The sequence below is a fragment of the Chlorocebus sabaeus genome, chromosome 2 (genome assembly GCF_047675955.1).
Source record: "Chlorocebus sabaeus isolate Y175 chromosome 2, mChlSab1.0.hap1, whole genome shotgun sequence".
Taxonomy (NCBI): domain Eukaryota; kingdom Metazoa; phylum Chordata; class Mammalia; order Primates; family Cercopithecidae; genus Chlorocebus; species Chlorocebus sabaeus.
Genome location: NC_132905.1, coordinates 67,774,271 through 67,802,240, shown reverse-complemented (window position 1 = coordinate 67,802,240; position 27,970 = coordinate 67,774,271). Strand labels below are relative to the sequence as shown.

Genomic DNA, 27,970 nt, shown 5'->3' with positions numbered 1-27,970 from the left:
CACTGTCCCGGGGCCAACAGCAGGCAGCGAGTTAGGGGCGCTATCAGGGGCTGTGCTGCCAGTGGCAGCAGAGGTTGCAGCAACAGCAGTGGTCTCCAAGGAAGGAGCTTTCCTTCTCTCCCTGGACTCCAGACTCTAGAGGGCGATCTCCTCCTGCTCCTGCTCCTGCTCCTGCTCCTGCTCCTGCTCCAGTGCAGCAAGCTCGCAGCGTTTCCGCAGGAATCCTGAGCAGGGCATAGGCCCCAACACCCGCTATGGTTCCCCGGGCCACGACCTTTCTCTCTGTGTTGCAGAGACCACCTGGGACCCGTAGGCACGACAGACACGGAGTAACGGACACCACGGGAGGACAGGGCTCTGTGGGTGGAGGCATCAGGATCGGGAACCGGCGCTTGGGTGGGAGGGCTGCTGGGTCTGAGTTCCTGCTGGTTCTGCTCCCCAAGGAGCAAACCCAGCGGTTCCTGTGGATTGGAGCCAGGCAATGTGGTGTTACCAGTCTCCACTCCAGGCCCCAGTTCCTGGTCCGCTTGGACCAAAAGGAGAGGCTGGACTTCGGAGGGTGGATGTGAGTGCCTTCACTGAGACCAGCCCCTGCCACCCAGTGGCCAGGATGACAGGGTGAGGCTCTAACGCTATCATTTTGCGTGCTTCTCTAGGCTTTTTTGGCTTTGCCTGCCCAGCTGTTCTATGCCAGGAGGAGGAGGAGTTACATGCTGGCAACTTGCAGATGTCCTGGGACTGCCGCTCACCTCACTGCGGTTGGTGGCAGCTACGGAGACTGCAGCGGGCCAGAACGGTAAGAGGATGGCCAGCTGTGGCCATGGCGGGGGCAGGGCTGCGGTGTGGCCAGGTAGTAGAAGCTTCGCATGGTGGGCCCGTGCATTAAGGGCAACAGCAGCAATGGTTGTACTGACATCCACGCTAGTGGTGGCAGCAGCAGCAAGTCCGGGGGCCGGGAAGAGGGAGTAGGAGCGCTGCGGGGCCTGCCCGGCCAGGACTGGGCTGGGTAGGAAGCTTCGGGTGCTGTACCACAGTCTCGGTGGAAGTGGTGGAGGAACAGCCAGGGCAATGAGGAGTTCTACCCCTTCTCTTGCAGTCTCTGGAGAGCGACCTCCTCCTGCTGGCGCATGAACCAGGTGGGAGTGTCAGCATATTCTCTCTCTCTTCCAATGTAATATAGTCATGCACTGCATAGCAACATTTTGCCAGCCATGGTCTGCATGTATCAGGGTAGTCCTATAAAATTATAATGAAACTGAAATATTCTCATTGCCTAGTGACAACATAGCCATCTTAACCTTGTAATGCAAGGCAGTACTCACGTGTTTGTGGTGATGATGGCATAAACAAACCTACTGAGCTCCTCTTTCTGTAAAAGTATAACACATACAGGCCAGGCGTGGTGACTCACACCTGTAATCCAAGCACTTTGGGAGGCCGAGGCGGGCAGATCACGAAGTCAGGAGATCGAGACCATCCTGGCTAACACAGTGAAACCCCGTCTCTACTAAAAATAGAAAAAATTAGCCAGGGGTGGTGGCAGGCCCCTGTAGTCCCTGCTACTTTTGAGGCTGAGGCAGGAGAATGGCGTGAACCCGGAAGGTGGAGCTTGTAGTGAGCTGAGATCATGCCACTGCACTCCAGACTTGGCGACAGAGTGAGACTCAGTCTCAAAAAATAAAAATAAAAATAAAGTACATAGTACATAAAAGGTGATAATGATAATGAACAACTGTGTTACTGGTTTATGTATTTAGTGTACTATGGTTTTTGGCATTTTTTTAGAATGCATTCCTTCTACTTATATTTAAAAAAAAAAGTCAACTGTAAAACAGCCTGAGGCAGGTCCTTCAGGAGATATTTCAGAAGACGTTGTTGCCATGGGAGATGACAGCTCCATGTGTGGTTTTGCTTCAGAAGACCTTCCAGTGGGACAAGATGTGGAGATGGGAGACTGACATTGATGATCCTCACCCAGTGTAGGCCTAGGCTAGTGTGTGTGTATTTGTGTCTTAGCTTTTACCACAACGAAGTTTAAAAAATTTGTATGCTTATTTTTTGTTCTGAATACTTACCAAGATACAACTTACAAAGAGAGGAAGCATTGGGGCACCTCAGTGTGTCTTTTAAAGCTAACATTATCATTGAGAAAAAAATTAAAACACAGAAAAAGCTATTCTTAAGAAAAAGTTTGAGTGTTTTATGAATTGATTTGCAATTTCATGGTATCTTTATTGATAATGCACCTTCAACAGTGCAATCATGTGCACATATTTTACCGAGGAGGCACTTAACACAGGCTGAATCAGCTATAGATACATTCAACTGATGACCTGTGCCTGTTAGAATACACACCTGGTTCCTAACTACCTCTCTTAAACGCTAATGATGGTAAGTAGAAAGCTATGAAGCAAATTAAGACAATTATCTAAATCCTAGCAAAAATTCCCTTTTTACCTGGAATACTCAGTGAATAAAATATCATTAATTTCTGGAACTTGGGAAGTTTTGCCTCAGTTCAGTTAATTAGGAAAATGAGTCTCTAAACAAATTAATAATGTAAACCAGCAGATTGTGGTCTCCACAAAAGTCAAGGGCAAGTAACTGCTGTCAGCTATTTGTAAATCCAGTCAAGGAAGAATAGTTTTGTCATAATAAAGCACATTTTATTATAAAATTCGTTATATGATGTTAATTATGTAAAATATATTAAAATCACATTAAATTAATGTTATTAGGGGAATTAGATTTTGAAATATTTTATTCTCATTGCTCTATCTTTTTTTAAATTTATTTTTTAATATTATACTTTAAGTTCTAGGGTACATGTGCATAACATGCAGGTTTGTTACATATGTATACTTGTGCCATGTTGCTGTGCTGCACCCATCAACTCGTCAGCACCCATCAACTCGTCATTTACATCAGGTATAACTCCCAATGCAATCCCTCCCCTGCCCCCCCATGATAGGCCCCGGTGTGTGATGTTCCCCTTCCCGAGTCCAAGTGATCTCATTGTTCAGTTCCCACCTATGAGTGAGAACATGCGGTGTTTGGTTTTCTGTTCTTGTGATAGTTTGCTAAGAATGATGGTTTCCAGCTGCATCCATGTCCCTACAAAGGACACAAACTCATCCTTTTTTATGGCTGCATAGTATTCCATGGTGTATGTGTGCCACATTTTCTTAATCCAGTCTGTCACTGATGGACATTTGGGTTGATTCCAAGTCTTAACTACTATGTTTACTTGAATGTTTTAGTAGCATGTAGAATCTAGTAAAATATCAACTATATAGGGAAATACATTGTAGCTATTACTTACCTTGGAGTTTTCAATGTCAGAAAGTTCATTGTCATAGGTAACCTAGTAAGCATAAATTAATAATTCTTCTGAATTTAATGAATTGTATCATGTACATTAATCAGTTCATGTAATCCAAGTTAAATTTTACATGCCTATGGGAGGAATTTCTAAATCCCTAATGTACATCTCTAAAAGACCTGATTTCTTTCCCCAGACTTATCTCATCTTTTTATCTATCCATCTCTTTCTTCCACTAACAAAATATTCTATCTTAATAGCTGTAAATCTAGCTGTATTACTAGTCCCATTCCATCTATGGGAAAACTCCATTTGAGGGATGTTAAGTGACTTCATTAATGCCACACAGCTAATCAGTAGGAAATAACCAGGAGTGGAGGCTAGAAACAACTCCAAATCTATAGACTTAACATTGCACTATGTCTGCTTGATCCAGAGCTGAGTTCAGGTTCTGAATATCTTTGTTAGAATTCTGTCTCGATGATCTGTCTAATATTGTCAGTAAGGTATTAAAGTCTTCCACTATTATTGTGTGGGAGTCTAAGTCTCTTTGTGACCCTTTGCTTTATGAATCTGGGTGCTCTTGTATTGGGTGCATATATGTTTTAGTATAGTTAGCTCTTCTTGCTTAATTGAACCCTTTACCATTATGTGTAATACCCTTCTTTGTCTTTTCTGATCTTTTTGGTTTAAAGTCTGTTTTGTCAGAGACTAGGATTGCAACCCCTTCTTCTCTCTGATTTCTATTTGCTTGGTAAATTTTCTTCCCTCACTTTATTTTGAGCCTGTGTGTCTTTGCATGTGAGACGGCTCTTTTCAAGACGGCATAGTGATGGGTTTTGGCCCTTTATCCAGCTTGCCTTTCCGTGTCTTTTAATTGAGGCATTAAGCCCATTTACATTTAAGGTTAGTATTGTTATGTGTGAATTTGATCCTGTCATCATGATGCTAGCTGGTCATTTTGCAGAATTGTGTATGTGATTGCTTCATAGTGTTACTGGTCTGTGTATTTCAGTGTGTTTTTGTAGTGACTGGTAAAAATTTTTTCTTTCAATTTTCAGTGCTGCTTTCAGGAGCTCTTATAAGCCAGGCCCGAGGGTGAAAAATTCCCTCAGGATTAGCTTGTTTGTAAAGGATCTTATTTCTCTTTCGCTTATGAAGCTTAGTTTGACCAGACATGAAGTTCTAGGCTGGAAATTATTTTCTTCAAGAATGCTGAATACTGGCCCCAATCTCTTGTGGCTTGTAGGGTTTCCACTGAGAGGTCCACTGTTAGTCTTGTGGCTTTCCCTTTGTAGATGACCTGGACTTTCTCTCTGGCTGCCCTTAACATTTTTTCTTTCATTTCGACCTTGGGGAATCTGATCATTTTGTGTCCTGGGATCGATCTAATGGAGTATCCTACTGAAGTTCTCTGAATTTTTTGAATGTAAATATTGGTCTGTCTTGCTAGGTTGGGGAAGTTCTCCTGGATGATATCCTGAAGTATGCTTTCCAACTTGATTCCATTCTCTGCATCTCTTTGAGGTACCCCAATCAGTCATAGGTTCTGTCTCTTTCCATAATCCCATATTTCTTGGAGGTTTTGTTTACTCTTTTTTATTATTTTATCTCTATTCTTTTCTGCCTGTCTTATTTCATAAAGATAGTCTTCAAGCTGTGAGATTCTCTCTCTCACTTCTCTTCATTTTTCTCAGGAGGTATTTTAACAAAATTTAAAGAAATTACCACACTGTTTACAATTACTGTGTATATTTGTGTTTATGTGTGCACATGTGTGTATGATGAACCCAAGGAAAGAATATTCTAAAATGAGGACCAATAATGTTATTTTCTATGGTTTCTTCTTAGTACTGAACCCAATAAAGGAATATCAAGAATGTTTCAGACAGTAGAGTAAGATAGAGATAAGTCCTACAATTGCCACTTAAAATCTGGGTAACTTTGGGAAAATTACCTTTCTTTGAACTTAATGTTTAGAATGAGAATAATAAATATACTCTCCTCATAGGACTGTGGTGAAGGTTAAGAAAATTAATTAATATAAAACACAGCATGGGGCCAAGCATATGGTAAGACCTTAAGGAATTTTGTTTCATTAATTATAAAACACACATTTCTGCCCTACATTTTAACACGTCAGTAGAGAAAATGTGTATTACAATTTATGCTCTTATAGTTGATGAAGCAAGTATTCGTATTTAAATACATGATTTATAATTGAAACATAGTTTTTTGTTTTAAAATGTTAGAAATCAACACTGTGAACTCAGATGCCTATTCGCTCAGTGGGGATAGTTTGCAGTGAAGGAAATAAAATAGAGAAATGTGCAAATTAGGACAAAGTTAATATATGTTCTCTTTGAGTTTATTCATATTTATTTCACAAACATTTGAATGGATAACCATGTGCCAGATCCTGTGTAGGACAAATTTCATAAGATGAATAAAACGTAAGTTTGTCTTCTAAGATCTAACACGTGTTCATGGAAGACAACAGAACCATGTAAATATGGTAATAGTTATAAATGCCTAAGCTAATTGTTTACATAGAAGAAAGACTTAATTCATAGGAGAGGAGAGGGTGGGGAAAGACAAAATGAAAGATGTGATTTCTGAACTAAGTCTCAGCAGACTGGTAACGTGAGCCAGGTGAAAGGTGAGGGGAAGTACGCTCTAGAAGGAGGAAATTAAAATGGACTTGGGAGAAGAAGAGAGATGAATCTATCTTGCTCAAGAAACTACATGATATTTAATTTGGATGAAATATTTGCAGAAGGAGTGAAAAATCTAAGCTAGAAATTAAGAAGGGTCAGCTTATGGAGCACCTTGCCTAGTTATGCTGATCGGCTTAAACTTTAGCAGGAGTTAAATGGAAATACTCTGAAACAGTTTAAAATGGAGGGGTGATACATACACAATTTTATTTCCAAACTGTTGTTCAGAATGAGTTAAAGTGGATAGGATTAAAGGCAAAGAGGGCAGTTAGGAGCTTATCATGATCATTATTAATAGTGGTATTGGAGATGTAGTAAAATGGGCAGATTTGAAAGATTGTGAAGGTGATAGAATCTGTAGGACTTGATGATTAATGGAATGTGAAATAGAGATAGAAGTTAAGTTGTAATAACCACATCTCAGTTCAAATGATATAAAAATGCCATGCAGATCTGGAGTAGGGGCTATGTTCCCAAATCATTTGCCTGAACCATTGTGCCTAACACAGTGCTGAGTCCACATAAACCAATGTCAGACAGTTGTGCATTGACATATCATCCATTCCTCTGGAAATTCTTTGAGGATTTCACACACAGATGTCCATATTGAATTAATACATAATTACCAAGAGAAAAAATATCCCTGAGTCAGCATTGTAGAAATGTTCAATTGTCTAGAGTCGTTTTTCTCATTGTCCTTTTCCATAACAACACAGTGACTTGGAATATAACATGACACTAAGAAATAGAAGAATAAAAAGGGTCTTTGAAGCAATTCCTTTTTCTCTTGCTTTATTCTTAACAGTATTTCTCTGGTCTTAATTCTTTTATAGTTCCAGGGAGAATTACATTTCAAATTCCATAATTGCACAGGAGAATTGGAGTCTTGTAAAAATTTAGAGTACTTTGTTCAAAGGCAATTATTATTATCAACTGAACCTATGCTGTGATGCAGCCAAAGAAATTTAGAGCATCGTTAAAATAACCTTTTTAATATGACTTCTTTCTCTTGAGAAAGTGTAGCACCCTCTTATTTAATATTACCATGTTACAATTGACTATATATTTGTTGAAAGTCTTATAGTATGGTATTTCGTTTATTGAACCAGCACAAAATATGCATGAACTTTATCAGTTTTCATTTTCCCTTTACAAACCAAGAACAATATTAAATGACATTTTATGACATTTGATAGGTATTTAAAATTTGTTATTGTGGCTCTTCAGTGAACCATAAAATACAAGTGTCACAGTGTGGCTGTGCTTTCATTATGAGAAATGCAAGTAGGAAGCATTTGAATCAGTATTTTCCATCAATGTCTTGCTCCTGATTCTCTGCCGAGTTCGTCATCTCCTCTGTGCCTAAATTTGTCCATAAGAAAAATTAGGAGAAAAAAGAATAAATTAATACTTGCCTCTAAAATGATCTGAAATCCAGATATGGAAAATCTTACACAAGTTTAAATGACTGGTTTATTCACTACTGTCCTCATTTGTTTGAACACACTGCAATGTTCCGTGGGAGAGTAGCTGAGAGACTGTCTGAGAGATTTCACGCCTTCCATCCATAAAGACAATTTTTTAATTTGCAGCTGAAGCTATTATATCCAGAGCCTATGGCTGCTTGACTCTTTTAACGATGGAAATTTTAAGAGAAACAGCAAGTAAAATGTGAAAATGCCCTCTGGGATATTATTTTATTACTACATGTCCCTTATCATTTAGCAAACTACATGCAACATGAAAAATTAAGTTAGTTTGTTCCGTGCCTGGTTGGCAAAAAAATCAAATAACAGGTACTAAAGAAATAATGGTGAGCTAACCTAACCTCTGTGTGTGTGTGTGCGCGCGCCATAAAGCCAAGGTGTCGAGAGGTGAATGAAAAAGTCATTAGAGGAGAAGGAAAAGCCTTATCACTTGAAAAAAGCATCATGGTATCATGGTCGAAGAATGGGTTTCAGAGGATGGCAAGCTTGGGTTTCAATTATGGCATTTTGTAGTGTGCTATTTATTTCTGAGCATTAATTTCTACAATGAAAAAACACATAACATAGGGTTTGAAGGATCAAGTGAGATGATTGAAATACAGTATGAATCAAGATGTCTGTCATATTCTCTCTTTTAATCACGGGGGCTATTGACAATGCAAAAGGTACCCAGTATAGCAGTAGAATGATAGTGTATCTCCTAAGATAATGTGTCAGGTCCTTCGCTAATACCTTTTTCATAGAAATATTGTTCAGCTGCCTTCACATAGATAGAATATCTGGGTTACAGCCACTTTGCAGAAAAGCTACCAGATATAGCTTTTTGAAATTGCCTGCCTGGGTTTAAATTACAGTCTTGTAGTAACTCTTTGGTGCATATTAGTAACTGCTGAACCATGTGTTGAGTCAATCACATTGATCGGAAAGGAAATTTAATGCATCCTTAAATTTTAATGCAAAAAAAAAAAGATACTCATGTAGTTTGGAAAGGAAAAATTAAAGCTGTCTTTTGTTTCATGTAATGTGACAATGAAAAACTGCTTCTATTTCATATGACATCATACCATAATCTACTGGAATTAATAAATGAATCTAACAAGGACTCTGCTGCATTTCTGTATACCAGCAATGAATAATTGGAAGTTGAAAATTTCAAAATAACATCTATTATATCAAAAATATTAATCGGGGATAAATGTTACAAAATGTGTCCAAGACCTTAACACCTTTACACTGAATACTTCAAAACATTGGTGAGAGTAATTAAAGAAAAGCTAAATACATGAAATCATCTATTGTGTTCATGGCTTAGAAGACTCAGTATTTTTCACATGCCATTTCTCCCCAAATCGATCTATAGATTCAGTGTCAATACAATTAGTCTTAACAGGAATTTTTGTAGAAATGGATAAGCTGATTCTAAAATTGATATGGAAATCAAAATAGCTTAAAATAGCTGAGAAAATTTTACAAAAGAATAATATTGGAGGATTTATATTAACTATAGTGTGTAGATATGTATTCTGTAGCTATGGTAATCAAGACAGTGTGTTACTAGCATAAGTTAGATTAGGGTTTCTCAACCTTGACATAAATGACATTTGGGTCTTGAGATTTCTTTCTTACAGAATGTTGTCCTGTACTTGTAGGATGTCTCACAGCTTCTCTGACCTCTACTCACTAGATGCCAGAAGCACCCATATTCTCTAGTTGTGACAATCAAAAAATGTCTCAAGACATTCCTGAATGTATCCTGGGGGACAAAAATAATCCCCAGTTCAGGAGCACTGAGTTTTACTTACAGAAGAATTGAACAAAATAAAAACATTGACAGATAGATCCTCATGTATGTGCTCAGTTGAGGTTTTTTTTTTTTTTTTTTTTTTTTTTTTTTTTTTTTTTGAGACGTAGTGTCACTCTGCCACAATCTCTGCAGTGGCAGGATTTGAGAAGAATGACTAATATTGAACGAAGTTCTACTGTGGGTAAAATGCTATCAAACAGCATCGCATGCTACAGAGAAACCGTCCATGAAAGGAAAAGTCAATGTGACAAACTTCATGTCTTGATTTCAGAAACTGCCACAGTCACCTCAGCCTTCAGCACCCACCACCCTGATGAGTCAGCAGCCATCCACGTGGAGGCCAGACCCTCCACTAGCAAAAAGATTAGGACTTGCTGAACATTCAAATAATCACTAACTTTTTTAGCAATAAAGTATTTTAAATTAAGGTATTTAAATTGCCTTTTTAGACATAATCCTATTAAATGACTATAGTATAGTGTAAACGTAACTTTTAGATAAACTAGGTCACAGAAGATTTGTGTGAATCGCTGTATTGTGATGTTGGCCTTATTGTGGTGGTCTGGGACCAAGCCTGCAGTGTCTCAAAGTATGCCTGTGCTAGTTTCTCTGCTTCTGTACATGTTTGAGCTGTTCACCACCAAAAACAAGGGGGAAAGTCATATGCACTGGATATTTGTTTAAGCCAGAGTACAGTATACTTCTCAAAAGAGCTTTTCCCAGGTAGAAATCTCACTTTAAAGAAAAACTGGTTAATGTATTTATCTTTTGTTAATCATATAAATCAATTTAATGTCATCTGGATTTCTTTTTGAATTAAAGCAACCATATAAAAAACGAACCCAGTACATTAACCATTTCAATCACCCCAAAGTTGCTTTCAAATGCTCCCGGTGTGCATATATGCATTTGTACTTATTTGTAATGGAATGTAGATGCTGGGTTTTTGCTTTTTGCATTTAACAGTTTTTCTTCGTCTTCCTGTTTCTTTGTGGGGGCAGAGCACACATTCTTGATACTTTCATGGCTATATCACATCCTATCACATAGCTGTCATATTCTGTGTTTAGTCATCCCTATTTTGAGTGAATTCGGTCATTTCCAACTTTTTGCTATTTTAATCTAAATAGTATTATTGGTAAGAATCCTAGCCGCGGGGAATGTGTATCTCTTTTACCTTCTCAAGTGTTTAATGAAAGCTCTATCATTATTTTATTTTATTTTATTTTATTTTATTTTATTTAAGACCGAGTTTTACTCTTGTTGCCCAGGCTGGAGTACAGTGGCACAATCTTGGCTCACTGTAACCTCTGCCTCCTGAGTTCAAGCGATTCTCCTGCATCAGCCTCCCAAGTATCTGGGATTACAGGCACCCACCACCACGCCCAGCTAACTTTCTTTGTATTCTTAGAAGAGACGGGGTTTCACCATGTTGGCCAGGCTGGTCGTGAACTCCTGACATCAGGTGATCCACCCGCCTCAGCCTTCCAAAGTGCTGGGATTACAGGCGTGAGCCACCGCCTTTACTTTTACATCCAAGAAATCCTTTCTAGCCTAGAAAGTAAAAGATACGCAAAAGTCCTTAAGAGCTGAAAGTGTGTTTATGTGTAATTATGTAGTCCTGCAACTACCTGCACCCACTGTGCTACAGGGAGCCCCACATACCCCCTGAAGGTGTCCATGCTGTGGAGGCAGCATCATTCTTATTTTATCTGAGGCTGCAGTGAGCCAAGACCATGTCACTGCACTTCAGCCTGGGCAATAGAGCAGGACTCCGTCTCAAAAAAAAAAAAAAAAAAAAAAGCAAAACCAAAAAGCTTTTTGGCCTTGATGTCTTGTCTTGTGTAACAAACTGCTCAGGAGAATTGCATTGTTGTGTAACTGTACCTTGAGAGTATAAATGTGTCTTGCAGTTCAGCCCTTCCTTCTCACATTGCAAACCCTGAAAGGCTTCTCCTTGTTGGCTTCTTCTAGGATCCCTCTCATACTCATGGCCTTTGTCAATTATGGAGGAGGAAAATATTGGTACTTGAAACACATTAGTTGGAACGGTAAGATAGTTTCTAAATGTAGTGTTGCTTACCTGTGTCCTTCACGGAGCTTCAGGGCAGGAGAATCACTCAGCGTTCTCCTCAGAAACTCCGGAAATGAGCCCCAGCAGCGTCCTCTGAGCCACTGAGCTCCCGCCCCCTAGGGTGACTGCGAGCCCTTTAGTTTTGTTCCTCCTTTTGCGTGCTGTGTGTCTATAAAGCTACACTGTAATAACAGACTCTAGAAGTTTCTGCTGTGGGACTGAGGAACTCTGCAGAATATGTTATGGATCTGGTGTAAATGATCATGGTCATAATCTAGACATGCCTTTTATTACAGCCACCATGTTCTTCGGGGCTCCGTCCTCTAAGATTTATGGTCTTTTTTGAGATGGCATTGAACTAGGATTGGTCTAAGTGGTGCTGAATAATAGCTGTAATCTGGCTTGGTAGTTGGTTGAAGAATGAATTAGTGCTTCTTAAATATAACAAATTTGTCTGCATATTTCTAGTTTGCTTCTCCTATGTCTAGTTATGTTCATAGGAAGTGTCCCAGCCAGGCTTAGTGCTTGGTTGCAAAGTCTCCAGGAAGTGTTTGTGAGTTTACTTTTTGTGAGGCAGAATCTCACTGTATAGCCCAGGCTAGAGTGCAGTGGTGTGAGAATGGCTGGTGACAGCCTTGACCTCCTGGGCTCAAGTGATCCTCCCACCTCAGCCTCCTTGGTAGCTGGGACTACAGGTGTGCGCCACCATACCTGGCTAGTTGTTTAAAACAACTTTTAGTAGAGATGGATTCTCACTCTGTCACCCAGGCTGGTCTCAAACTCCTGGGCTCAAGCGATCCTTCTGTCTCGACCTCTCAAAGTGCTAGGATTGCAGGTGTGGGCCATACCACACCTGGTCTATGAGTTTACTTTCTATACCAGTGTGTAATGAAGTCCACACTAGACTTAGGAGGTATTTGTGTTCTACGGTCCTTTTGCTTATGCTTTGTACTTGTGTTGTTCTGCAGAGCTGACGGTGGCTGACCTCATGTTCCCATGGTGAGTTGGTGGTCTTCCGGAAGTCCTTACAAAAGTCCCGTTACTGGAGAGTTATCATACTTGACAAAGTGCATACACGTGTGTATAAAATATTTTATAGCGAACGTTTTGTTAGTGTAGATATGCTATGCTAGATCCTGAAACTTTGTAGGAAATCCTCAGTTCTGAACATGTCGTTCAGTTCCATTAATCCTGAAAATAATTATAAAATCACATTTCCTAAAGAAATACAGTATTTTGGTATGAGTGGAAGCTGATAATTATATAGGTGAGCAATGATAGTCATAAACTGAAATTTAAAATAACAGTTGAGTAACTCAATTCTGTCCCTTGTCATCCACGGCTTATTATTCTTGCAAAGGGACATTACCTATGTGATGTAGAATTTGCATCTTTGCTATGATGCATGGAGTGACTTTGCTCCCTTATTAAGAGGTAGTATCAGCCTTATTATTATTGTTTTTTATGTCAAATTTTTAATTTTTGTGGGCACATAGTAGGTGTATGTATTACGGGAGGTTACATGAGAGGTTTTGATGCAGGCATATACATGAGAGGTTTTGATACAGGCATACAATGCGTAATAATCACATCAGGGTAAATGGGCTGCCCATCCCCTCAGGCATTTACATTTTTTCTATTACAAGCAATCCAATTATAATTTTTAAATTATTTTAAATGTACAATAAATTATTGTTGACTGTTGTCACCCTGTTGTGCTATCAAATACTTGATCTCATTTATTCCATTTAACTATATTTTTGTACCCATTAACCATCGTCCCTCCTCTCCATCCCCCTACCCTTCCCATCCTCTGGGAACCATCCCTCTACTCTCTATCACCCTGAGTTCAGTTGTTTTAATTTTTAACTCCACAAATAAGTGCAATATGTGAAGTTTGTCTTCACATGGCTTATTTCACTTAACATAGTGTCCTCCAGTTCCATCCATGTTGTTGCAAATGACAGGATCTCATTCTTTTTTATGGCTGAATAGTACTCCGTTGTGTATATGTACCACATTTTCTTTCTAAGTGTCTATTGATGAACTCTCAGGTTGCTTGCAGATCATGGCTGTTGTGAATAGTACTGAAATAAAGATGGGAGTGCAGGTATCTTTTCAATATACTGATTGCCTTTCTTTTGCATTTATACCTAGCAGTGGGATTGCTGGATCATATAGTAGCTCGATTTTTTTGTTTGTTTGTTTTTGAGAAACCTCCAATCTATTGTCCATAGTGGTTGTACTAATTTACAATCCCTCCAACAGTGTATGAGGGTTCCCTTTTCCTCACATCCTCACCAGCATTTCTTATTGCTGTCTTTAGGATAAAAGCCATTTCAACTGGGGTGACATGATATCTCATTGTAGTTTTGATTTGCATTTCCCTGATGATTAATGATGTTGAGCACTGTTTCATATTCATTCCTATTTGCCATTTGTATGTCTTCTTTTGAGAAATGTCTATTCAGATCTTTTGTCCATTTTTAATTGGATTATTAGGTTTTTTCCTATAGAGTTGTTTGAGTTCCTTGTGTGTTCTGGCTATTAATCCCTTGCCTGATGGGTAGTTTGCAAATATTTTCTCCCATTCTGTGGGTTGTCTCTTCACTTCGTTGATTGTCTTCTTTTCTGTTCAGAAGTCTTTAACTTGATGTGATCCCATTTGTCCACATTTGCTTTGGTTATTTGTGCTTGTGGAGTGTTAAGAAAGCTTTGCTTAGTTCAGTGTCCTGGAGAGTTTCCCCAAAGTTTTCTTATAGTAGTTTCGTAGATTGAGGTCTTAGATTTAAGTCTTTAATACATTTTGATTTGATTTTTGTATATGGTGAGAGAGAGAGGGATCTAGTTTCATTCTTCTGCATATGAATATCCAGTTTTCCAAGCATCATTTTTTTAGGAGACTGTTCTTTCTCCAATGTATATTCTTCTCACCTTTGCTGAAAATGAGTTCACTATAGATGTATGGATTTACCTCTGAGTATTCTCAGAATGGTAAGCTATTCTGTTCCACTGTCTGTCTGTCTGTTCTTATGCCACTACCATGGTTTTTTGGTTTCTATAGCTCTGTAGTAAATTTAAAGTCCAGTAATGTGATTCCTCCAGTTTTGTTCTTCTTGCTCAGGATAATTTAGGCTATTCTGGGTGTTTCGTGGTTCCATATAAATTTCAGCATTTTTTTTCTATTTCAGTAAAGAATGTTATTAGTATTTTGATAGTGATTGCATTTAATTTGTCGATTGCTTTAGGTAGTGGGTTTTAACAATATTGATTTTTCTGATTTATGAACACGGAATATCTTTCCATTTTTGTGTCTTCAATTTTTTTCATCAGTGGTTTATAGTTTTCATCGTAGAAATCTTTCACTTCTTTGGTTAAGTTAATTTTGAGGTACGTTATTTGTGGCCCTTGGAAATGGGATTATTTTTTTGATTTCTTTTTCAGATTGTTTGCTGTTGGCATATAGAAATGCTACCGATATTCGTATGTTGATTTTGCATCCTGCAGCTTTACTGAATTTGTTGATCAGTTCTAATAGTTTTCTAGCAGAGTCTAGTTTTTTTCCTAATATAAAATCATGTTATCTGCAAACAAGGGTACTTTGACTTCTTCCTTTCCAACTTGGATGCCCTTTATTTGTTTCTCTTGTCTGAGTGCTCTAGCTAGGACTTCCAGTACCATGTTGAATAACAGTAGTGAAAGGTAGGTATCCTTGTCATGTTCCAGATCTTTGAGGAAAGGGTTTCAGTTTTTCCCCATTCAATATGATACTAGTTGTGGATTTGTTGTATATGGCATTTATTGTGTTGAGGTATGCTTCTTTTATATCCCGTTTTTGAGGGTTTTTAATCATGCAGGGATGTTGAGCTTTATCAAATGTTTTTTCAGCATCAATTTAAATGATCATTTGGTTTTTGTCCTTCATTCTGTTGATATGATGTGTCACAGTGATTGATTTGTATATATTGAGCCATCCTTGCATCCCTGGGGTAAATCCAGTCATTATTTTATGTCATGGTTTTTTCGTGTTTCATCACTAGTATAAACTCAGGTTTTGAGGGTAGATATATTTTTCATTTTTTTAAGTTTGTTTGTTCATTTGTTTGTTTGAGACAGAGTCTCACTCTGTCGACCAGGCTAGAGTGCAGTGGCGCAATCTCGGCTCACTGCAACCTCCGCCTCCTGGGCTCATGCCATTCTCCTGCCTCAGCCTCCCAAGTAGCTGGAACTATAGGTGCCTGCCACCATGCCCAGCTAATTTTTTATATATATATATATTTTTAGTGGAGACGGGGTTTCACCGTGTTATCCAGGATGGTCTCGATCTCCTGACTTCGTGATCTGCCAGCCTCGGCCTCCCAAAGTGCTGGGATTACAGGCGTCAGCCACCGCACCCAGCCTTTTTTCATTCTTAGCGATAGGTTTAGTAAGGGGAGGTTTTACATGCCTGAAGACCTGTTATTATTTATGAATAGTCTGTGATGTCTCCTCCAGAGAAGGTTCTTGTTACTACAGGTTTTATTGATTAGGTGTCCCAGAGAAAGGAATCCCGGAGACACCAAGGAATGTAGCAAGAGCAGACTCTCATCTCTGTGGCCCCTTGCCACATAATTAGAAAAATTAGTGTTCTAACTTTTTAAAAGAAGAGATAATTTAGTATGGTAAAAGAAGAGAAAGAAAAAATATGTGTGACTCAGACTAAATATGGAGAAACAAATTAAACTTTCGTTTTTCTTCCAGGAGCAGAAGTGTATGCAGAAATGATTGAAATGTCTGTTTTTCAAGTGCTCTGAGGGCCTCCTAGTTAATATCTAGTTATTTGGAGACATTATTTTGGCATCATCATCATCATTTCTTTTTGATAACTAAATGGGAGGATTGTCCTTGGAAATTCAATTTAATAATAAAGAAATTTTCTCCTAAGACAGGACTTGAAGGTGCACGGTCAAAAGCCTTCCAGCACAGTGGGGCTATGTTCTGTGCTCTTCCTCTACTGTTGGCTCAGTATTATTTCAATAATTGGCTACTTTAAACAAACCACAGATGCTTATTTTATATAGTATTTTATAAAATGTTAATCATATATAGACAAAAAATTGAAATGGCCACCTATTAATAACTGGATTTTTTTAGGTTTGTATTTACTGTGGGATCTTAAATTTTTCTGTCAGTGACCTCTGTACTGCAATGAAGATGCTCAAAATTCAGATTGCCGCAGAAAATTGCGTGGAGAAGTCTCCTGTTAATCTTTATATGAATTATCCTGGTGAATTCCAATGATTACCGTGGTCCATGTAAGTATTTTTCTGTCTGTTAAATATATTCAGGTTGAAATATGGAAACCACATGTTATAATTTGAAAGAAATGTAATTCTTTCATCTGAGGTGCCTGCAAATAGGGTAATCATTAGGAAAGCATATGCAGTGGTTGTCTGTGAGCATTATTATTAGTATTTTTAAATTTTAGACCTGGGAGGAGCCTCTGACACTATTCAAACCCTTCTGTTATACAAAGGAAAATCTGAGGCTGAGAGTGATTGAAGGTTTTCTCTCAATCATCTGAGTGTAGTGAAAGACACAGCAGGGACCAGACCGGGCTGCCTTGGTCTCTGACTTTGCCCCCTGCTAATGTGTTTTCATCAACTATTATACCGTGTGGCAGTTCGTGAAGTCACCTTCATCAGCACTTACACGGCAGCTGGGTTTCTGGAAGGAGTAATATCTTTGTCATTAGTTTAGTGGTATGCAGGGACAAAAGAGCAGAGGGAAGGCTTGTGAGCCCTCTGCTTTGAACCAGTGTCAGAGTCAGGAGGGCACTAGTCACTGTCCTCAAGGGCCTTTCACTGTCATAAAAGTGGGCACAAAAGTCTAGACAACGGCTGAATGGAGCCCTCAGGCAATACGCACTTTTATAGGCACTAGCAGGAGGTAGAGGTCACTTCCAGATGTTGTTTCACAGGAATGTGGACTTGGTGGATCTCTAAAAAGTGAGCCACTGCTTCCAGTAGGATTCATTTTCAGGTTTGTTATCGTGTTCTCTTCTTGTGGTCATACAGTTGGGTAGCCGGTAGAACAGGGAGGGTCAGTCAGTGGCATTCTTGCAGTCATAGGGTCAGGTAGCGGGCAGGGCAGGGAGAGTCAGTCAGTGGTGTTCTTGTGGTCATACTGCAGGGTAGCGGGCAGGGCAGGAAGGGTCAGTCATTGGTGTTCTTGTGGTCATACTGCAGGGTAGTGGGTAGGGCAAGGAGGGTCAGTCAGTGGCTTGTGTTGGACCTGCAAGTTCCTGGTGGACATGCAGGTTGATTGCAAATTCCTGATGGGAAAGAGACAGGAGATGGACTTCAGGGCTAGGGACAGGCCTGGCTTTATCTCCACACCTGAGTAAGACGCTTTGGTTCTTATCCCAGTCTCTCACCTGGCCAGCTTCCTGTTTTGAGTTTGAACCATGTCCCTGACCCTCCCTCTAATAAGAGGGACTGGTCTGTTTTTGGAAGTTGGACTGAACCCCAGTCTCCTGATCATATGTATTTATTTCCATGTCCAAGAGCTTAAAAAAAAGACTTACTGAGATGCAATAAGGGCATGTCTTCCCCTTTAGGAAACAAATGTTTTCCTGGGATGAGATGAAAGTCTTGGCTAACACTTGACCTAACTTGTGTCTTCCACAGTGTCTTGGGACAAGGTGCGCATTCCTGGTGTGCTGCAGCGCTTGGGAGTGGCTTGCTGTGTGGTTCCTGTGTTGGAGTTCCTCTTTGCTAAACCTGTGCCTGAATATTGTGCTTCAGTGAGAAACTATGTTTTAGTTTAAAAAAATTTGTAATTAAAAAATTTATTGTGTGGCATTATGGTCTCACTGTGTTGCCCAGATTGGTCTGGCTTCATGCGATTCTCCTGCTTCGGTCACCCAAAGTGCTGGGATTACAGGTGTGAGCCACTGTGTATAGCCAGAAATGGTGTTATTGTTGTTTATTGCTATTCTTGTTATTGTTGAGACAGGGTCTTGCTGTGTTGCCCAGGCTGGAGTGCAGTGGTGTGATCTCAGCTCCCTGCAGCCTTGATATCCCAGGCTCAAGGGATCCTCCCTTTTCAGCCTCCTGATTAGCTGGGACTGCAGGAGTGCACCACCATGCCTGGCTAATTTTATTTTTTTGTAGAGACAAGGTCTTACCATGTTGCCTAGGCTAGTCTCAAACTCCTGGATTCAAGTGATCCTCCTGCCTCAGCCTCCCAAATTGCTGGAATTACAGGTGTGAGCCGTCATGCCCAGTGAAAACCATGTGTGTTTTAAAAAGGGAGAACAAAGGGATGAATGGTTTATAGAACTTTTAAGATTTCTGTACGCAATACTGCACTTGTGCTAATCGAATACATTCTGATTTCCACTTTCATTTGGTTTTTTTTATTTAAGCTTTATATCAACTTTTAAAATTATGGTAAAATACACATGACATGAGATCTACCTTCTTAACAAATTTGTCAGCAGACAGTAACCACATGCATTATTTTTTCCTATTTTTAGTTGCTTTGTAATAATAGTACATATTTATGAGGCACAGAGTGATATTTTGATACCTGTGTATCGTACAATGTGTGATGATCAAATCAAGGTAATTAGCATATCCATCACCTCAGTTGATTTTTTTGTGTTGGGAACATGGAAAATCCTCTCTGCTAGTTTCATATGCATTTTTAAAATTTATTTTTTCAAGACAAGGTCTCACTCTGTCATCCAGGCTGGAGTACCAGTGGCACGATCTCAGCTCACTGTTGCCTTGACTTTCCAGGCTCAAGAGATCCCACCTCAGTCTCCCGAGTAACTGGGACTATAGGTGTGCACCACCATGGCTAGATGATTTTTGTGTTTATTATAGACCGGAGGTTTCACCATGTTGCCCAGGCTGGTCTTGAACTGGGCTCAAGTGATCCACCTACCTCAGCATCCCAAAGTGCTGGGATTACAGGCATGAGCCACCATGTCTGGCCCCATTCTTGATGATATTAAATAATACCAACAGCATTCACTGAACAGGTTCAGTCTCATGGGGCATTATTGTCAACTTTTCAATTTCCTTGTAACATTTTGGTCTTCATTCAAATGCTGTAAAATTCAGTAAAGTTCAATTTTGAGGATGACCTCCAGATAGGCAATGGGAGAAGGACAGTATTATGCTTGGCTATTTCTATTGCTGCTTTATTAGAAGCATGTCAGAGTCCTGTCTCTTTTGTGATTACTTCCTGTCTTACTATAAATTGCTAGGAGGAGTTTACCCAGGTGACAGTTACTGCTCCCCACCACCCATCATTAGTGGCAAAAATTCCAGTAAAAATGTTTGAATTCTTCTATTTGGGGTCTTATTCAGTAATCAGTTAATGAAGCTGTGTTGTCTTCTAGCTTCTTTCAAGATATGCAACTAGCAAGTTCATCACTGAATCCCACGTTTTCCGGGTGCTTCCTGTAATGTTAGCTATCTATTTTGGGGGATGTTTTAGTGATTGTTACTCTTTCCCCCCTCTGCTGTTGTTGTCAGTGTATTGTGTCCTCTTGCTGTGGATTTCCTTAAGGTGAAGGAGAGGCGAGATGTGCATGAATGGGCATGGAACTTGGTCAGCCATGGATGTCAAAGCTGCCGTTTTCAGCCCTTCTGTGGGACCTGAGGGTCTGTGGAGGCACGTCCAGGGCCATCACCATAGGGTAAAAGGTTCAGTGGGACATTAAGAACAGGTGGGTTGTACCCTTTCTTCCTTCAACCACAAAGATCCAAAACTTTGAATTTAAGGTTTTTTTTACTTAAAAATGTATTTTAGTTTTTAAATTAAAAGTATATTGATATATAATTCACACATCATAAACTTACATGTTGAAAGTATACAATTCAATTATATTTGCTATATTCAGAGTTGTGCAGACATCACCACTCTGCAATTCTGGAGGGTTTTCCTTACCCCATGAACCCTGCACTCACTGCCTGTCACTCCCCACACCTCACAACTCCCCCAGCCTCATGCAACCCCAGTCTGCTTTCTGTCTCTGTACATGTACCTGCTCTAGAAAGTCCCTGTATGAAGTCATATAATATGTGGCCTTTTGTTTTTGGCTGCTGCTGCTTAGCATATTTTTTTGAGATTCATCCATGTAGTTGCACATATCAGCACTTCATTCCAAAATTGCTGAATAAGACTCCATTTTATAGATACACTACATTTTGTTCACCCATTTATCATTTGGTGGATATTTGACTTCTTTCCCCTTTTTGGCTGTTGTGAACAGTGCTTCTGTGTCTATGTGTACAATGTTTTGTGTGAACGTATGTTTTCAGTCTCTGCTGATTTCTTTTGAATCGGTGTTTTGCTCTGAGATTTCATGGAGAGGAAGCAGCTAGAGTAGCTAACACATAGTAAGCTTTTATATTACTTCCATAAAGCCCAAGGAAAGAGTCACTGGGAATTTCCCAAAGACATGTGCTTAGTCCTCTTCTGTTTGCATTTACTTCATGTGTGTGTTATGTTTCTGCCCCCACTCAGAAGAGGAGCTGTCTTTCTCTTTGAGACATCATGTCCAGCTGGCCCCAGTGGCTGCTCATCCAGGCGCTGAAGGCCTGTAGCTGGGCTTGGCATTCCTCCTGCCAGTTCCTGGGTGTCCTACATAAGTGAACCCCTGGGGGTCATCCCTTTTGCATGTCCTGTTCTGCCCAGTCAGAGGTTCTGGTCGTACAGCTTTCTCATTTCTGAAGTCAGAGGAATTCCTTTTCCCTCTTCCTTCTCCTTTGAGGCCTGCTTTGCATGGGGATTGCGGATTGGCATGTGGCATGGGGAGCAGCGATGATTGGCATGTGTCCAGAGTAATCTCCCTGTGGCTTTTGGGAGGATCCGTTTGAATAGAAATCAGGCCTCCCAGCTTCACAGTGTGGAGCTGCCATCAGTGACCGTGCAGGAGCCAGAGAGACATTTCAGCTGGCACATGCTTGGGACTCTCTGAGTTGCGCTGCACACATAGCCAATATACACCATGATCCCTTCTGCGTTTTTGTGTGTGTGTGTGTCCCTGTCCTTCCACTCGGCATTCTGAGATCTTGTCATTTACATATGTTTTGCTTTCCTAGTGATTATCTTGGTCCTGGAGGCATTGGAGATTTTGGCAAGTATCCAGAATTCACTGGGTGCTGCGGTCTGCATCTGCCACCTGCTGCTGGGAGAAGATCACCTTTACCAGCACCCGTCTTCTGCTGTGAGGGAGACTGACATTCTCTTGGAACTTGGAAGCTCAGGCTCTCAGAACTGAAGGAAAGAAGAAAGAGCTGGCCAACTTAAAGTGTGTCCATTTAAGAAAAGACACTGAGAACTATGTTTATCTGAAAAGTTAACTAAGGTCATGACGTTACTGTTCACTCTATGGCAGTAAGTAAACGTTATTTTGGATTGTAAAGTGAGAATGTGGACCTGGGCACAGTGGCTCACACCTGCATTCCCAGGTACTCAGGAGGCCAAGATGGGAGAATTGCTTGAGTCTGGGAGTGTGAGACCAGCTTGAACAACAGAGAGATCCCATCTCTGTAAGGGAGAAAACAAACAAGCGAGAATGCATTGTGTAAATGAGTAATACCACAATGCTTTTCTGTACGCCTCAGGTCAGCTTTCCTGGCAGCGGACACTGAGATGGAGATTCACGTACAGGAAGTTAAGATGCCTGTCCCTCTACGGGAATGGTTGGTCAATATTAAGGACATCTGTGAGCAAGCAGGGCAGCATGTGCCGGAGCAGGTGTGTGGATTAACAGATTAGGAAGCAGGGCAGCCTGTGCCGGAGCAGGTGTGTGGATTAACAGATTAGGAAGCAGGGCAGCCTGTGCCGGAGCAGGTGTGTGGATTAACAGATTAGGAAGCAGGGCAGCCTGTGCCGGACCAGGTGTGTGGATTAACAGATTAGGAAGCAGGGCAGCCTGTGCCGGACCAGGTGTGTGGATTAACAGATTAGGAAGCAGGGCAGCCTGTGCCGGACCAGGTGTGTGGATTAACAGATTAGGAAGCAGGGCAGCCTGTGCCGGACCAGGTGTGTGGATTAACAGATTAGGAAGCAGGGCAGCCTGTGCGGACCAGATGTGTGGATTAACAGATTAGGATAGTGGTTGTTTCTTTGGACTGACTTAATCCAGTTTTGCTGAAACTGCTTTTTGCTCCTAGATACTGCCTGGCATGGCTGAGACTTCATTTCTCCCTGCTGTTTTCTGCTGATCCTGAGTCAAAGGGCATAATTCTCTTTTTATTAAAAGACTGCTGAAAAACCATATAAAAGCAGACACTACACACAAATGTGTGTGTGTGTGTGTATCTTTATGTATCTCTCATGTTGTCACAGAGCTCATCACTAAACATTTAGTGCTTTGGGGAAAGCATAAACAATTTATGTTGGTAAAAAAGACATAAAGATATTGACTTAAATGCATTCTAGATTAAAAAATCATTTTTATAATCAGATAATATGATTAGAAATCAAACCAATTATAAATAAGGCTCTTAAAACTCTGGAATCATGATCCAAATGTTTTCTTTATATTGTCTTTCACATAGTGGCACAACCTGTGAGCCTGCTCGCCACTGATAGTACAGATCAGACCCACCATTAGACCTCTGTTTTTGACTTAAGTTTATCCATCGTTAGCTTCTCTTTCCCTGCCTCTTATCTGGAAGTTTCTTACTTGATTCTTTGAAGAATTATTTATTGAATGCCAAATATGCTAAGACTCAGTGAGGAGACAGAGAGAAAGAATGAACCATAATCCTAGACTTGAAGACTAACCTACTGATATAAATTTCATATAATTAGCAATATGAATATGCATTATTAATAGTGAGTGCTAATGTCACTCTACATTTTGTATTTTATACTACAAGAAGCATATTATACATTTATCTATTGGTTTTAGTCTTGAATATAGGAAGTCAAAAGAAATGTTACTGGCCAGGCATGGTGGTCACGTGTATAATCCTAGAACTTTGGGAAGCCAAGGAGGGGGGACGACGTGCGTCTAGTAGTTTGAGACCAGCCTGGGTAACACAATGAAACCAGGTCTCTACAAAAACATACAAAAATTAGCTGGGCATGGTGGTGTCTGTAGTGCCAGGTACTCAGGAGGCTGAGGTGAAAGCATCAGTTCTGCCCTGGAGATCAAGGCTGCTGTGAGCTATGATCACCCCACTGCGCTCCAGCCTGAGCAACAGAGTGAGACCCTGTTTCAGAAAGAAAGAAAGGAATTTCTAAACATTTATTTGATTTTAGAAAAAAGTCACCTCTTCTAAATATATTTTGATAGCATTCGTAGGGTCCTTTTATAGTCTTCTGTGATTACAAAGTAAATTACTCATAAAATATACATCTGTAATGGGATACAAACAAGTTTAAAAATAAAACCATTTATATCAAAATGTTGATGTGATCTTGTTATTAAAAATTAGGAAATAGTACTAAATGAGATGTGAACGATGCCTGGAGGATTTATGTGATTTTTGAGAAGTCACAAAATACTCCATGAGATTCTTTTAGCACTTAGTGCAATTTATAAACTTTCAGGAACTCTTAAACATTCACAAGCAATTTTAGCATTAAAAAAGGACCACTCTTCTTAACAATGTATTCATAGTTACCTCATTTGATGATTTGATGTAGCAACTCCATCATTTTATGTAGATAAACATAAGAATTCTAAAGATTTGTGCACCAAGTTTACCTGATACTTTGATGGGTGTAAAATACACTCCTTGTGATTAGATGTGTCCATTTATATATGCTACTCCTAAAATATACCTTAAATTTGTGCTGATAATACATCAATCACTGTTTTCTGAAGACAGCAGCCCAGTTACTAGAATAATCAAGTCATTTCTGTATAACTGCTAGTAAAGTAGTAATGGTTACTCCTCCTGCAGTAATGGTTACTCGGCCTGGTTAGTGGAGTGTTGTTATGCCAGGTGAGTGCTTTTGTGCCACCTTGTGTGTGTGGCAGGTTCAGGACCAACTCTGCAGTGTTCAAGAAGGTTTGAGTAGCCAAGGGCTGGGGTTATCATCACCACTGGAGAGTTCTGATATTCTCTGGATGATCTGTATGTTCAGGTTCTCTCTTCCAAGAATCCTGTCTGTAGGGAACAAACCACTAGGCTTCAGCATTTTGGATTTGGGATAGCAGCTGCCGCAGAGCTATCTGGGAAAGCCAGCAGAACCAGGGGGACTCATGGGATGTGTCTTGTGGGCAACCTTCCTACAAGGCGGAAGTAGCCATAGGTCCCATGGGAAGTTTAGCCCAAGGGCAGCTCCTGCTTGTAAATAAGGTGGGGTTCCATTCCAGCTAATTTGGGGTACAGGCAGCTGAGTGAACAATGTGAGTCATTTCCAATTGTTCTGGCTGTTCTATCACAAGTGGGGACTCACTGTGACTGTTTTCTCTAAGGACCCCTAAAATGCATGCCTTTTTAATAGATTGTTAACCAGAAGACCTAGGAATCTCATCCACAATTCATCAGTCAAAAGCATTTAAAGATTGTATTATTCGTTTGCGATCTCAAATTAACCTCAAAGGCAGTTATTTTATGGGGAGATGCTAAGTCCATTTAAAACAATAGATGGCATGCATTTATAGCACCAACACTGACTCCCTGTCTTATGCCTTTTACCCTCAAAAGATTGTTGCATGAAATAGAATGGTAGATTAAAAATAGTTTTAAAAGGTTAAAAGTACAGTGCAAGGGCAGACATGATTGTAATACTGTAGTTATTATCGCTGTCTTAATAAAACATGAAGAGTTCTTCCATTTGCAGAATCATCTTTGGAAATGTAATAGAAAGGAAGCAAAGAAAGAGGAGATTGAACTGTCATTTGGTGCGTCTGCATTGTCTCTTCACAAACTTGTGACAAAGATAATTTCTCTCTATTAGATGAAAACATGGAGAGTTCAAATTGATAGTCACTGAGAAAAACAGTTGCCTAAGCGCTGTCTTCCACACTCACACCTGACCCCTGCCAGCCGTTATCTGCATTCCAGCTCTAAAATTTTGTCATTGTAAGAATGTTATATAATTAGATGTTATATATAACCTTCTATGATTGTTTTTCAGTCAGAAAAATTTCCCGGAAGTTGCCTACTGCAATCTTTCTGCTTCTTGCTGACTAGTATTTCAAGGTATGAATGTTTCACAGTTTATTGATATTCACACATTGGAGGACACCTGGATTGTTTCTAGTTGTTGACTGTTATGAAGAAAGCTGTTATAACATTTGTGTAAATGTTGTGTGAACATGAGTTGTAATTGCTGAGTTTAGTTGTATGTTTAGTTTTGTAAGAAACTGCCCAATTATACTCCTGCGTGGCTCTTCTACATCACACCCTACGATGTTGAAGTAGCCCCAGTACTCACACCTTTCCCGGCACTTGGTTTTGTCATCACTTTTTCTGCTCTAATAGGTGTTTAGTGACATCTCTTTGTGGTTTTAATTTGCATTTCCCTGATGGCTAATGATGTTGAATATTTCACCGTGTGCTTGTTTACCATACATCATCCTCTTTGGCAGAATACCTGTTAAGTCTTCTTCCCACTCTACGTGGATGCTTTTTACCATTGAGTGTTCTTTGTATAGTCAAGACACTAGTCCTTTGTGGAATACATGGTTTGCAGATATTTTCTCTCCATCTATGGCTTGTCTTTTTACTTTGTCTTTTTACTCTATTCATGTGGGTTTCACACAGCAAAAGCTTTTAATTTGGATGAAGTCTCATTTATGGGCCTTTTGCCTAATGGCCTGTGCTTTTATTGTCAAGTCTAAGGACTCTGCCTAACTATTCTTTACAGAGAAGTCCTGTTATATATTTTCCTAAAAGTTTTATAGTCTTATATTTTACATTTAAATTTCTTATCCCTTTTGAGTTAGTTTTTGTATAAGGTGTGAGACATAGGTTGAGGTTCATCATTTGCCTTGCAATTCGTGTGTCCAATTGCTCAGTAACATTCTTGAAAGGACTCTCCTTGCTCCATTGAATTGCTTTTCTGCCTGTGTCAAAAATTAGTTGAACATATTTATATGGATCTATTTCTGAGTTCTCTGTTCTGTGTGTCTAGTCCTCTACCAATGCCACACATTACTGATTACTGTAACTGTTTAGTAAGTGGTAAGTGGTAATATCAGGCAGAGTGATGTTTCTCACTTTATTATTCTTTGTCAAGAGTCTTAGCTATTCTAGGGCAGGTGCCATTCTGTATAAGTTTGAGAATACCATGTGCATATATACATGTATAATCCCAGCAATGTATAAAACATTGCTAGGATTGTGATAAGAATTGCATTAAAGATATTGATCAATTGGGAGAAAATTAATATGTTTACTATGTTGAGTCTTTCAACTCATGGACACTGTATGTTCTGTGAATTGTCAAATGTTTCTTTTTTGGTGTCAGCTGGTACATTCTTTAGCCTCTTTGAATAGTGGATGATGTTGATTGATTTTTTTAAAGTTGACTCAACCTTGCATAAATGGAATAAGTTTCACCTAGTGATTGAGGAGAATTCTTTTCGTACATTGCTGGATTCAGTTTTCTGGTATTTTGTTGAGTGTGCTTATAACTACGTTCATAAAAGATATTGGTCTATAGCTTTCTTTTTTTTTTTTGAGATGGAGTCTTGCTCTTGTCACCCACACTGGAGTGCAATGGCACAATCTTGGCTCACTGCAACCTCTGTCTCCCAGGTTCAAGTGATTCTCCTGCCTCAGTCTCCTGAGTAGCTGGGATTACAGGTACCTGCCACCAGGCCCTTTCTAATTTTTGTATTTTTAGTAGAGATGGGGTTTCACCATGTTGACCAGGCTGGTCTCGAACTCAGACCTCATGATTCGCCTGCCTTGGCCTCCCAAAGTGCTGGGATTACAGGTGCAAGCCACCGCACCCAGCCAGTTTTCTCTCTTTTTTGTGTGTGCTGCCTTTGTCTGGTTTTGGTATCAGATTAATACTAGCTTTATTATAAGATGGGTTATAAAATATTTCCCCTTTTGTTATTTTCTGGAATATTTTATGAAAACCTGGTGTTAATTCTTCCTTAAAAAACTGATAGAATTCTCTACTAAAACCATAAGGGCCTTTTTATTTTTGGAGGACATTTTAGTCATAACATCAATTTCTATAATAGTTGCAGGACTATTCAGATTGTCTTTTTCAGTTTGGTAGAGTTTTGGTAGTTTATAGTTTTTGAGAAATCAGTTTATATTTATTAACCTGTTCAATTTATGAACTTACAGTTGTTCATAATATTTCCTTATTATCTTTATAATGGCTGATGAATCTGTAGTAATATTCACTATTTTATTTCTAATTATTTATAATCATTGCCTTCTCTGTTTCTCTGTCTCTTTGTCTCTGCCAGTCTTAAGGGTTCATCAATTGTGTTAGTTTTCAGAAGAAAGTTTTTGTTTTTTTATTTTTCTATTATTTCTCTATTTCAATTGTATTAATTTAGATCTCTATCACACTCTTCCTCCTAGTTGCTTTGAGTCTATTTTGCACTACTTTTTCTAGTATCTTGAGGTAAGA

The 27,970-nt window shown here is 39.6% G+C and overlaps 1 protein-coding gene across 3 annotated transcripts; it reads left to right on the top strand.

The window, feature by feature from the left end:
* The first annotated feature begins 200 nt into the window (after window positions 1–200).
* Window positions 201–27,925, top strand: LOC140708563 (uncharacterized). Of its 3 annotated transcripts, none has more exons than XM_073009603.1 (6): window positions 201–329; window positions 657–796; window positions 11,305–11,381; window positions 12,373–12,403; window positions 16,576–16,698; window positions 18,073–27,925. In XM_073009603.1, exons 1-5 carry the CDS (start codon window positions 255–257, stop codon window positions 16,682–16,684), a joined length of 432 nt encoding a protein of 143 aa, XP_072865704.1. In that variant the 5' UTR covers window positions 201–254; the 3' UTR covers window positions 16,685–16,698; window positions 18,073–27,925. The 3 variants fall into 3 exon arrangements, with proteins under 3 accessions (XP_072865704.1, XP_072865699.1, XP_072865701.1); XM_073009598.1 differs by having other exon boundaries at window positions 201–359; XM_073009600.1 differs by lacking the exon at window positions 201–329 and adding an exon at window positions 371–565.
* Window positions 27,926–27,970: the final 45 nt, after the last annotated feature.

What these genes read in the sequence shown, in the direction of transcription:
- LOC140708563 (XM_073009598.1), top strand. Translation starts at nt 255, where the DNA reads ATGGTTCCCCGGGCCACGACCTTTCTCTCTGTGTTGCAGAGACCACCT. An exon ending in CCACGGGAGGACAGGGCTCT is followed by an intron (nt 360 to 656) that starts GTGGGTGGAGGC and finishes GTGCTTCTCTAG; the next exon opens with GCTTTTTTGGCTTTGCCTGC. An exon ending in GCTGACCTCATGTTCCCATG is followed by an intron (nt 12,404 to 16,575) that starts GTGAGTTGGTGG and finishes TTTTTCTGTCAG; the next exon opens with TGACCTCTGTACTGCAATGA.